Consider the following 12,429-nt stretch of genomic DNA (forward strand, 5'->3'; position numbering starts at 1 on the left):
ACCCAACACAGAACAACGGAGTATATGCTGCTCTTTCAATTTAAAAGATAGTCTTTTTAGAAAAAACACAAAATTTTGTTTTTATGTCTTTATTTTCCTCAACCTCTGGCTGAAGAATAAATCCCTTTTGTGGGTTTTAAATGTGACTGCTAGACACATGGAAGACAGCTCAGGCCTTGTAGAAACAGCACTTAATCTGGAATCAAAAGACATTCGTTTAAATTTCGGCTCTGTCTCCTGCTAACTTGGTCATTTTGAGCAAGTAACCTTTCTGATTCTCCCAGGGTTTCCGCAAATCTACGTGAAATAATTTACATGAAAGTAATTTAGAAAATGAGACTTTTACAAATGTAGCTTATGAACATTAGCTGTCCTTAATATTTTATTTTTGTAATCTGTGGTATCAGCTATAATACTCGGCTGTGGATTAAACTTCCCAGGTCCTTGTTGGAATGTGGTGTGACTCCGACTCTACTTGGCCTCATGGAACCTTCAGACCTGTCAGAGAGAGAAGCCTTGGCACAAACACTGGGGCAGCAAGGGAGGAGTGGGAAGTATCATGAACAATATGGTGCCACACTTTGTGCCCTGGGCTCCCAACTGAAAAACAAAACAAGCTGATTGATAAACATCATACAGAAGGCCTCCAAACACAGCCCTTCTTCCCCTCCACTGACGTGCAGAGAGCTGCTTAGAAAGTTTCCCTGTTGGTGCACACTCTGTTTCTTTTAGCCAAGAGGCTTCTTAAAAAGTCCAAGCCAGATTTGTTGGGCTCTGGGCCTGTAGGATGCCAGGTGGGAGGGTGGGAGGAAACGGGGGCCTGCAGTGGCAGAGGAGAGCAGGGAAACCAGCTGGTGAGACTGGAGCCAGGAAACTTCCAAAGATAAAGAGAGATGAGGCTGGGATGACTTGCCTCTCCTACCGGAAATGAAGCCACGTGGTCCTTCTGGGGCTTGGGTAGAGGTGACACGCTGCACACTGCATAGGCTAATGCTGCAGAGATTTTAGTGGAGCCAAACAAACATAGAGGTGGCCGTGTCCAGGAGTTACCTGGCAACTGCTCTGTTCTTGTTAGTTCACCTGGCTCTGCTTGGGTCCGTGCAGAGATGCTACGTCCCTTCATTTAAGCCTTTGGAATTCAGGGCAGATCTATCAGTATGGTTTTCAAGTCAGTCTAGATATTGTAATTTTAAAAAAAATCTATTAAACAAGTACCACACACCAGGCCTAGTCTAGTCCTGGAGGATGCAAAGTTGAGTAAGACAGAATGTTTCCACAAAAAGCTCACAGAGAGGGAGAGAGACAGTCATACGTATAGCTCGCCGCCATAGACGTCTGGCTGTAAGATGAGCTATGAAGAGACAGGGAGAAAGTATAGAGCAGAGGTCAGAGGACGTGTGGCAAGGGAGAGGGGCAAGCTAAACGTCAGAGGTGACATTTCAAACTGGCCTTGAAGGATTTTAACAGACTCAGGCAGGTAAGTCTGGGTTCTAGGCCAGTGTGAATTAAACCTTTAGATCCCTCACTGCTCTTTCAGGAACCGTGGGAAGTGTGCTGTGGCTGGAGCTTGGCTGGAGTGGGGCTGCAGGTCGGCACGAGGTAGATCGGATTGATGGGGGGTGAGGTTTGAAAGAAAGGACCATGAAGGACTTTGAAAGGTCTGTTAGGTATTTAGCAGCAGGTGGAGCAGATGTGAAGGAAAAGATAGAAGAGGGAATGTATAGGATCTGAAGGTCATGGTTCTTCTTAGTGGCACTGTGTCTTAGGACACTTGCCCTTTCAAATGACCACTTAACGCCCATTAGATTCAGTTTTCTGAGCTGGAAAATGGAGATGTTGGTAATAATGCAGATGCTAAAGGATTATCGTGTTTCTCTGCTCATAGCTCACATATGTATGTGTGTGCTCAGTTGTGTCCAACTCTTTGCGACCCCATGAACTGTAGCCCATCAGGCACCCCGGTCCATGGGATTCTCCAGGCAAGAATACTGGAGTGGGTTGCCATTGCCTCCTCCAGGGGATCTTCCTGACCCAGGGACTGAAGCCATGTCTCCTGTATTGGCAGGCGGGCTCTTTACCACTGAGCCACCTGGAAAGCCCCATAGTGTGCTTAAATTCTCCTGTTTCAAGGTCTTGCTCAAAATACTGCATCCTGCTAAACCCTCCTGAATTCCCTTAGAGCATAGTTGAAAAATGAAGGCACACACATATGAAAAGGTAAAAAGCTGCATATAAATATGCCATTGGGCTGGGCAGATATGTGGGGAAGCTGGGCTCTTAGAGCAGAGAGGCCTAGGGTTCTAAACCTGGCTCCATCTCTTACTTAAACTTGAATGAGTTGTTTAACTTTTATGTTGAGGCTGAAAATACCTGTTTTGCTGCCTTCTCATTTTGGTTGCAAAGATTAAATGTCCGAAATGGATGAAGGTACTTGGAAATTAGAAAGTGCTCCTCCAATGGCACTCACTGTGGTTGTTATTTTAGGTTTGGACATAGTAAGATCCAGTGCATATTTTAGAAAGATAATTCTAATTGCTGTGAGGTGGATGAAATGAAGGGAAGAGAGGCAGGTGGCCAAGAGACTAGGTATATGCTATTTCAGTAGTCCCGGCAGGAAAAGGTGAGGTCCTAGACCAAGGCAGCAAGAATGAAGAGGGAGGGTGGATCCAAGTGCCATTTTGAAGATAGAACCAACAGAACGATGACAGAGATAGAAAGACTAAGAACCAAAGGTAAGAACTTTGGTAGATGGTAACACCATGAACCAAGAGAGCTCCTTGTTGCTTTCTTACTTGCTGAAATCCAAAAGAGGAGGTGGAAAAAAGAGGTGCTCCAGGGCTTAAATTCTGTTACCCTGACTCTCACTGAAAGTGTGAAAGGAAGTGAAGTCTTTCAGTCATGTCCTACTCTTTGCGACCCCATGGACTGTAGCCTACCACTCTCCTCCATCCATGGGATTTTCCAGGCAAGAGAACTGGAGTGGGTTGCCATTTCCTCCTCCAAAGGATCTTCCTGACCCAGGGATCAAACCCAGGTCTCCTACATTGTAGGCAGACGCTTTACCATCTGAGCCACCAAGGAAGTCTGACTGTCACAGTTCCTAGTCAACTCTTCCTTCCCCCAAGACACCCTTGGTAGAACCCACTGAACCTGACACCAAGTCCAGGAGAATTTCTTCTTCTAGTCTGCCTTGTCCGGTGTCTTTAGCCTGATTGTGACCTCTGTAAGGTGCCTGTGCCCAAGGAATCCCCTCTGTCTTGGAAGGAGAGGCCAGATCAGGCACGAACTGGTATCCCCCTGCCTCACGGTAGACTGGCACCTCTCCCTCTCCTGCACTGGGGCTGGGGCATGTCCCTTAGCCCCTGGTTCCCCTCCTCCTCCCTGGACATGAGGGAGTAGGTAGCCGGACCCTCAGTGGGTGCTGAGCTCTGTTATCTTCAGGTTGCTGCTCTTTGTTGATGGAGAGCCTGAGAATAAGTGGAACAGCCTTCAGGGGAGTAGGAGAGTGCATGAGCCGTGGCTGGGAGGCACTGTGCTAGCAAGGGGTGTTCTGGCTGGACAGGTGTTTGATGATGAGAAGGGCATTGGTGCGAATGTGGCATCCGGAGGGGCCAGTGACTATTTCATGATCCCCATTTGCTCACTCGTTGAATCTCACCATCTTCCTCTCTGCCAGGGAGTCCTCATTCCTCTTCTCTCTTCTTTTTCCCATGGGTCTTTAGTGGGTTGTTTTGTTTTAATTGTCTTTTGCCACAGAGTGGCTCTGTCCCCTGTTAGGGGCTGTGTCTTCCGTCTGACCCTTATGCTGGTTTTATCCCCCTGTCTTGTTTTCCCCTCCACCCCACCCCATCCTCCCACTTTCTTCTGGAGCTGTGTGCCCTCTCCTTTCTTATCCAACCTTGACCAGCCATCATCAAACAGCATTTCAACCCTTCAAGGCATCAGTGTCATGGTCTTCAGTGGCAGCACATACTAAGCACCAAGCTCAGTGGGTCAGGCCACCAGCTTGATGGGTAGCGTTCAGATCCCAGTAAGTGACAAGTGACCCCCCCTCCCCTAAGCCTTGGTTTCCCTATCTGTTAAATAGGGTTTTAATAGTGCTTACATCATGGGGTGATTGTGAAGATCAAATGAATTAATGGATATGAAAAACTTCATATAGGACTGGCATATAATCATCAATCAACAGACAGTAGTCACTGTTGTTATTAAAAGCATAAAGGATAGTTTGACCCCTCAGAGGGCTGAGTTTCTGTTGTAGCCAGAGCCACATAATATATAGCATTCTGGAACCTAGCTCGTCCCATTACTAAGTCAGTAGCTTTCAAAACAGAGCAAGCAGATGAGATCAGGCACTTTGCTATACAGCAAAAAACATTGTAAAGCAACCATATTCCAGTAAAATTTAAAAACCAAATCTCACCTTTATAAGTACAAAAAAGGAAATTAATGCAAATGTTATTAATTTCAGCTTTTTAAAATAGTATTCTAGTATGTTTCTTTCCAAGAACCTTATATATGTATAGTACAAGTTTTATATGTATGATTGTTATTTTCTAATTTCTATTTAATTTTTTTCTTTGATGGATTTCTTAATGGTGTATTCATTCATTTCCAAATATATGAGTGTTTTCTAGCTGTCTTTTTGTTATATTGATTTCTAGCTTTATTGCATTTTATTTCAAGAAGATAATTTATATTGAAAAAAAAAAAAGAGAAAAACAGAGCAAGCAGAAAGTTTTAGTGCTGACTGAAATGAAACTGATCCAAGAAGACTTCCTGCAAGAGGCTGAACGAAGTTCATTTCTGTACAACATTTTAAGATTATAGTTGCAGGCAGGGACAAAGGGAATGGGGTCTACACAGTGCCTGCTCAAACACTCTCTCACCTGCTTGCTTCACTCTTTCTTTTGATCATGGCACTGCCCAAACCTAGTGAATCTTATCTGCTTTGTCTGCAGGGAATTTGCCAAAGAGAGAGAGAGAGTGGAGAACCGGAGAGCCTTCATGAAACTGCGGCGCCAGCAGCAGATCGAGCGTGAGCTTAACGGGTACCGCGCCTGGATAGACAAAGCAGGTAAGACCTGGGGGCTGGAGGAGGCTGCTGATGGGCTGCACAGACATCCGGAACCTACCCAGTACCCATTCCCAGTACTTCCGCTCAAAGGGCCAGTCTAAAACAGGGCAGAGAGAAGCTGGAAATGACTCGTTGGCTTTCGGGGTTCCCAACTGGTCCCATTTTCTCCCTTTGAAGTCTTGTTCTTCTACCAAACATCTTTCAGGAGACAGATATTTTAGCAAGGTGAACTGAGTAAAAGTTCGCATAACCGAGTGCGTGAGCTAAGTTTGGGCTGATGCCATTTCACACACTACCGTTACTACTAACAATAGTCCGTTCAGTCCACAGATATTTATTGAGAGCATACTTTGTGCCACGTCCTGTTCTAGGCATTTGTGGTAAAGCAGTGAGCCAGAGCTCTACTCTTGTGGAGCTCAATTACCCTATAGCTGGGAAGGCAGTGATGAACAAAATAAGGAGTAATTTTTCATAGGGTAATAAGTACAATGAAGCGCTTTCCTGGTGGCTTAGATGGTAAAGAATCCACCAGCAATGCAGGAGACCTGGGTTCAATCCCTTAGCTGGGAAGATCCCCTGAAGAAGGAAATGGCTACCCACTCCAGTATCCTTGCCTGGGAAATCCCCTGAATAGAGGCACCTGGCAGCTACATACAGTCCATGGGGTCACAAGAGTTGGATACGACTGAGTGACAAAAGTTTCCACTTTCAAGTACAATGAAAACAGATCAAGATAGGGTTAGGGGTTTAGGGTGAGTTTCAGTTTTAAATGGAGAGTCAGGGTAGACCTGTTTGGGGAGGGATGTGAAGGAGATGAGAGGGTGAGCCACAGGGAGCCCTGAAGGAAGCATACCCAGTGTCCTGGCTGTAATGTGGGAGGAGACCCAGAGGGCTCCAGAAACTGCCTGAGGTGTGAGCAGTGGAGGGTAGGAGCTGGGATGAAGGCATTCTCATGGTGGGAGCAGGCGGCAGAGCCTGTAGGACCTTTACCGGTCCTTGTAAAGTTCAGAGCTTTCCTGCGACTCAAGTGAGAGCCACAGGGGGATCTTGAGCAGAGAAGGGACATGCTCTGTTTAAGATGTGGTTGCTGCATTGAGAACAGACAGTAGGAAGACCCAGGCCTGAGCAGGGAGACCGATAGTGAGACTACTGCAGTAGGGCAGCTAAGAGATGATGCTGAGAACTGGTTTTCCCTGTTCCTTGCTGTCATCAGCTCCTCGCTCATGGCTCAGCCTTGGGAATAATTGTTGCCCAGCCCTGAGGAAAGGTCCAGGTTTATCCTGATTTTATGAACCCACAGAGAGCCTCCAAACTCAAGAGTGACTGCGGCTCTGCTGTTTATGAGGGGCGTCAATCACCCCATATCTGTCAGTAAAGAGGATACATTTGCTTTCCTTGTTATTTTAAAAGTTGCATTGCATTGGTGTTATATATCTTCATTTTCTTACTGAACAAAGAGTACATTTTTTTTTAATTAAAAAAAAAAAAAAAGCATGACAGCATCTTTGCTCTGTTCCTGATAGAAAAGCAGAGCACAAAGAGATCTCTCGGGAAGAATTTGGAATAGGATTGGGTACTTAGTGGCCTGACCCTTATTCTTCTCTAAGCTTTGGAATGATGGATGTTATGACTCCTGTTCTGACCACAACACATGCAGGCTGTCTCAGCTCAGGAGTCAACATTTGATCATCTATCTGGTGAGAGAGCAAGTATGATGCGAAGTGCCATGCCAAAGCCAAATAAAAGCCACTCTTCATTTGGGACTATCTGCATTTCTTTGCTGCTTCTGGAAGCAAGAGCCATGGAGTGGTGACTGTACTGCCATTTCATCCTTGCTCCTCTGAGACTCTTGTGTGGACATGGACTTGAATCTTCTCTCCCTCTTCTGGGAACAGTAACTCAACAGATTTGCCTCCAGGCCAGCCTGGCAGCTTAAACCTCCCAACTGCCCTTGGCTTCCTGGGCAAGGGAGCCATCTGACAGACCACCCTAGTGAGCAGGCTGGCAGCAAACCCCAAAGAGAACCCTCCACGCCCTTCTCACAGCCCCCTTCAGGGTCAGGGGGCTCAGGATATTGCTCTTTGCGGCTCTGCTTTTCAAAATAATGCAGAATTCCAAGGCTCCACTTTATTCCAGTTGGCAAAGCCTTCTCTCTTCTCCTTCTAAGAAAAAAAGATGCACTGCGACGTCAAATTGTGCTTCCTGGCCCTTTCCTTTACAAATGGAGCGTGAGTGATTCAGAGACATATGGGTTACGTTTCCCTGGAAAGACACTCGCAAGTTCCAAAGCGAACTTGGCAAAAGACATTGGGGGAGGGGGTGGTGCCAGCCTATCAGGAGCCCTCGAGCGCTCCCCAGAGGTACTCAATGGCACCATCCACCCTCCTCCTGCCTCGGGGGTCCTTGAATCTGCCCACCCCAAAGCCCCAGACACTGAGCAGAGTGAAAAAGACTCTCTGGCTGAGGTCATTCATGTGGCTATGAGGTATTTAACAAGTACCTAATTTTAAAAGGATGGCCTCCAAAAGCCAGTGCTGTCAGTGACTTTCAAACCTTCTGTGTGCACATCAAGGAGCATCCCACCAATAACACTTAACCTGTTAACTTAGTTTTGCTAGAGGGCTGTACTTAAAAAAGAAGACTAAATGTTATGACTTTATAATGGCCACCCTGCGTGGTACGTTCCGAGCCTCATCATGTTCCCCTCCCTGGGAAATACATTACATACTCTCAGTTTTATATGCAGGTGGAATTATGGTAATAACTTTACCCTTTTATGCTTGTCTTTGTACTTGTTAGAAGTGCTTAAATTAAACCATTGCTTAATAGAACTGCTGCAGGCTTATCCCCAGCAGCTGGGATCTTAGGGAATGATTGCTGGCACTTCCAGCTCCCCTCGCTTATGGCTGAGATAGGAGCAGGGATCAAAAACTCATCCACACCACTCTCAATACTGGGCTCAGAATCCCACTATTTGTGCGACAGAAGGTCTGTTTTGTTGATACATTTGAGGGATGTTGTTCTTGTTGTTCGGTCACTAAGTCGTGCCCAACTCTTTGCAACCCTATGGACTGCAGCACACCAGGCTTCGCTATCCTCCATTATCTCCTGGAGTTTGCTCAAATTCATGTCCATTGAGTCAATGATACCATCCAACCATCTCATCTCCCCTTTCTCCTGCCTTCCATCTTTCCAAGCATCAGGGTCTTTTCCAATGAGTCGGCTCTTTGCATCAGGTGGCCAAAGTGCTGGAGCTTCAGCATTAGTCCTTCCAATGTATATTCAGGGTTGATGTCCTTTAGGATTGACTGGTTTGATCTTCTTGCAGTCCAAAAGACTCTTGAGTCTTCTCCAGCACCACAGTTCAAAAGCATCAGTTCTTCTGCACTCAGCCTTCATTGTGGTCCAACTCTCACATCCATACATGACTCCTGGAAAAACCATGGCTTTAACTATATGGACCTTTGTTGGCAAAGTGATGTCTCTGCTTTTTAATATGCTGTCTAGGTTTGTCACAGCTTTTCTTTCAAGGACCAAGAGTTTTTAATTTCATGGCTGCAGTCACTATCTTCAGTGATTTTGGAGCCCAAGAAAATAAAGTCTGTCACTGTTTCCATTTTTTTCCCTATCTATTTGTCATGATGGGAGCAGTTCCCGTGATCTTAGTTTTTTGAATGTTGAGTTTTAAGCCAGCTGTTTTGCTCTCCTCTTTGACCTTCTTCAAGAGGCTCTTTAGTTTATCTTTGCTTTCTGCTATTAGAGTGGTGTTATCTGCATATCTGAGGTTATGGTATTTCTCCTAGCAATCTTGATTCCAGCCTGTGCTTCATCCAGCCCGGCATTTCACATGATGTACTCTGCATAGAAGTTAAATAAGCAGGGGGACAGTACACAGCTTTGATGTACTGCTTTCCCAATTTGGAACCAGTTCATTGTTACATGTCCAGTTTTAACTGTTGCTTTTTGTCCTGCCTATAGGTTTCTCAGGAGACAGTAAGGTGGTTTGGCATTACCATCTCTTTAAGAATTTTCCAGTTTGTTGTGATCCACACAGTCAAAGGTTTTAATGTATTCAGTGAAGCAGAGGTAGCTGTTTTTCTGGAATTCCCTTGCTTTTTCTGTGATCCAATGAATGTTGGCAACCTGATCTCTGGTTCCTCTGCCTTTTCTAAATTCAGCATGTACATCTGGAAGTTCTCAGTTCAAGTACTGCTAAAGCCTAGCTTGAAGGATTTTGAGCATTACCTTGCTAACAAGAGAAATGAGTGTAATTGTATGGTAGTTTGAATATTCTTTGACATTCCCTTTCTTTGGTATTGGAATGAAAGCTGATCTTTTCCAGTCTTATGGCTGCTGTTGAGTTTTCAAAATTTGCTGGCATATTGAGTACAGTATTTTAACAGCATCATCTTTTATGGTTTGAAATAACTCATGCCAGAATTCCATCACCTCCACTAGCTTTGTTCATAGTGATGGTTCCTATGGCCCACTTCACTTCACATTCTAGGATGTTTGACTCTAGATGAGTGACCATACCATCATGGTTATCCAGGTCATTAAGACCTTTTTTGTGTATTCTTGCCACCTCTTCATAATCTCTTCTGCTTCTATTAGGTCTTGTAATTTTTGTCCTTTATTGTGCCTATCTTTGCAAGAAATGCAAAAAAGAAACTTCCCTTGGTATCTCCAGTTTTCTTGAAGAGATCCCTAGTCTTTCCCATTCTATTGTTTTCTTCTATTTCTTCTCATTGTTTGCTTAAGAAGGCTTTCTTATCTCTCCTTGCTATTCTCTGGAACTTTGCATTCAATTGGATATCTTTCTCTTTCTCCTTTGCCTTTTGCTTCTCTTCTTTAGTGAGGCATATTCTAATAAGTCTTGGCAGAAAATAGTGTCTCACCCATGATGACACCTCTGTGGAGTACAGGACTGCTCCTGGGGAGGTCAAGAGGGGAGTCCAGGGAACTGAGTGGTGGTTTTACAAGTGCCAACAACCAAATAATGCCATCCTGACGCCAACCAGCCCTTTCCCTCTCTATTACCAGTGGAGTATCCAGCCATTCAATTCAGTTCTGACACTAAACACCACCCAAAGTGAGTGCAGACCCCACAAGCGAAGGGCTCCACCGAATGTGCCTCTCTCTCCTTCACACACCAGCCACAGTAGGTCCCCAGGTGACCTGTACTTCTTCCTGGCTGAGGACAAATTCAAAGGGTTCCAGATTTGCTAATTCATTAGCATGACTTACAGAACTCAGGAAAAAACTATCACCAGTTTATTACGAAGAATACAAGTCAGTAACAGCCAAATTCAAGAGATACACAGGGTATGATATAGGGGGTAGGGATAATGGGTGAACGACAGAGCCTACATACACATCCAGGCACATCACCCTCCTAGCACCCTGATGGGCAACCTATCAGCAACCTGGGCCCCATCATATAGGGGTATGTTTTGGTTGATTTTTTAAAAACGACTTGTTTATTTGTCTTTGATTGTGCTGGGTCTTTGTTCCTGTGTTCGGGCTTTTTCTAGTTGCAGTGAGTGGCGGCTACTCGCTTTGTGGTGTGTGAGCTTCTCATAGCAGTGGCTTCTCTTGTTGAGGAGCACGGGCTCTAGTCTTTCGGACTTCAGTAGTTGGGGCACATGGGCTTTAGTTACTCCATGACATGTGGAATCTTCCCCGACCAGGGATTGAACTTGTCCTGCATTGGCAGGCAGATTCCTGTCCACTGTACCACCAGAGAAGTCCCATGTAGGGTTTTAAATGGAGGTTTCCTTGTGCAGACCTGATTGATTGGATCATCGACCATTGGTGTCTGATAGTGTCAAGCCCCTCTCCCCTCCTGAAAGCTACAACCTTCTAATCATGTGGTGGTGTCTTTTGAGTGACCATCCCCCCTCCTTACACTATCTAGGCCTCTTCCTCGGTGAGTCATCTCATTAGCATACAAAAGACAGTGTGTCCCACGGGCTTTGGAAGCTCTGTGCCTGAATGGCGAACAAAAACCAAATATTTATAGTTTATTATGTCACAGGGACAGTTTCATGATGGGCTTAAGCCTCTTCAACTCAGGCTTTGCTCAACAAAGCAGGATGGACATGGTGGGGGGAGAAGAAGCAAGCCCACGAGCCTGCTCCTCTCTTTGAGGGGCGGTGAGCATCTTCCTACGCTTCTTTCCTGAAAGAAGTAGGCTGGACCCCATAAACGTGGTCTCATCTTCTGAGTGAGGGGGAGGTGTTATGACCTGGGGGCTACTGCAAACAAGCAAAATTAAGGAACTCCTGTTGCCAGAATAGCTTTAAGGAACCTGCATAAAAGAAAACAGAAATGGAAATTTTCATTTTTTTCAGTTTAGGAGGATTTTAGTTAAAAAGATCAACTCTCGCTCTCAGAGCTGTTTATTCTCCTAAACGGTGTATCAGACAAAGAGCTGAGTCTTAACCCATCACCCCTGGTGCTCCCTTCACCAAAGACCTTCCTTTCTGTTTTGATGCTCGTCTGTGACCCTTGATGTCTTTCTGATGCTGGTGCCTGCAACCAGCTCTGAACTCCACTCTCTCTCCACATTGCCCTGGAGCCAGAGCTGTTCCTCAGGGATTTTCATCTCGCAAAATAATTTGGCATTTACCCATAATTTACTAAACCATTTGTTTCCATATAGAGGAAGTCATGCTTGCTGAAGAAAACAAAAATGCTGGAACGTCAGCCTTAGAAGGTAAGGAAGTGCTCCAAGGCCTCATTGCTCTCTCATCTGCCCCCTCATCTGCGGCGGCTATGTGTCTTGATCAAAAGAGGAGAAAGAAAGAAAAGAGGGGTGCTTTGGGATTTGAAATGCGAGTCTCTCTGTCATAAAATCCCTCATGCTTTAAAAGGAAGGGAATTGAGTCATGAGTTTAAATGCTTTTTAAAGTGATGAAAATGAAATCCAAGAGTTGTTTTGTTCCAGGGCGTGTGATTGATAATGGGCAATGAAAAGGCCATCATACAACCAGTGGTTCAGAAACGGATCTTCTTTGACAGTTTGCGGGGGGCATCTTGGGACCACTTTCACTGGCAAGAAGTGACATTGTTTATGAAGAGCCAGAACAAATAGATACAGGGTGCCTGTTTACCTACTGCGTTTAGAAGAGCTCCCGCAAGGAGTCAGGAGCCTTGTTGCATGGGATTCAAGAGCCTCGTGTGTCAGAGGCGCTGCTGAGCAGGGGAGCCGCATTTCTGTAGACGTTTGCCACTTCTCTCACCCTGATTCGGGTATTTAAAGGCAGGCGCCTGTGTCACAGGTGCCTCTAGGCCACAGTCCTGTTTTGACCAAACTGATCCGGTGGTTCTCATGTCCTCTCTCTGCCTCT

The 12,429-nt window shown here is 45.4% G+C and overlaps 1 protein-coding gene across 3 annotated transcripts in view; it reads left to right on the forward strand.

Annotated features, from left to right (window-relative positions):
• Positions 1–12,429, forward strand: part of CACNA1E (calcium voltage-gated channel subunit alpha1 E) — a 329,991-nt gene that overhangs the window by 228,606 nt on the left and 88,956 nt on the right. For all 3 annotated transcript variants that reach the window (XM_019976906.2, XM_019976908.2, XM_019976909.2), the window contains exons 8-9: positions 4,962–5,077; positions 11,742–11,795. In XM_019976906.2, the coding sequence (XP_019832465.2) occupies positions 4,962–5,077; positions 11,742–11,795 (170 nt within the window). The remainder of the gene's footprint in view (positions 1–4,961; positions 5,078–11,741; positions 11,796–12,429) is intronic.

This window comes from Bos indicus, chromosome 16, assembly GCF_029378745.1.
Source record: "Bos indicus isolate NIAB-ARS_2022 breed Sahiwal x Tharparkar chromosome 16, NIAB-ARS_B.indTharparkar_mat_pri_1.0, whole genome shotgun sequence".
Lineage (NCBI taxonomy): Eukaryota > Metazoa > Chordata > Mammalia > Artiodactyla > Bovidae > Bos > Bos indicus.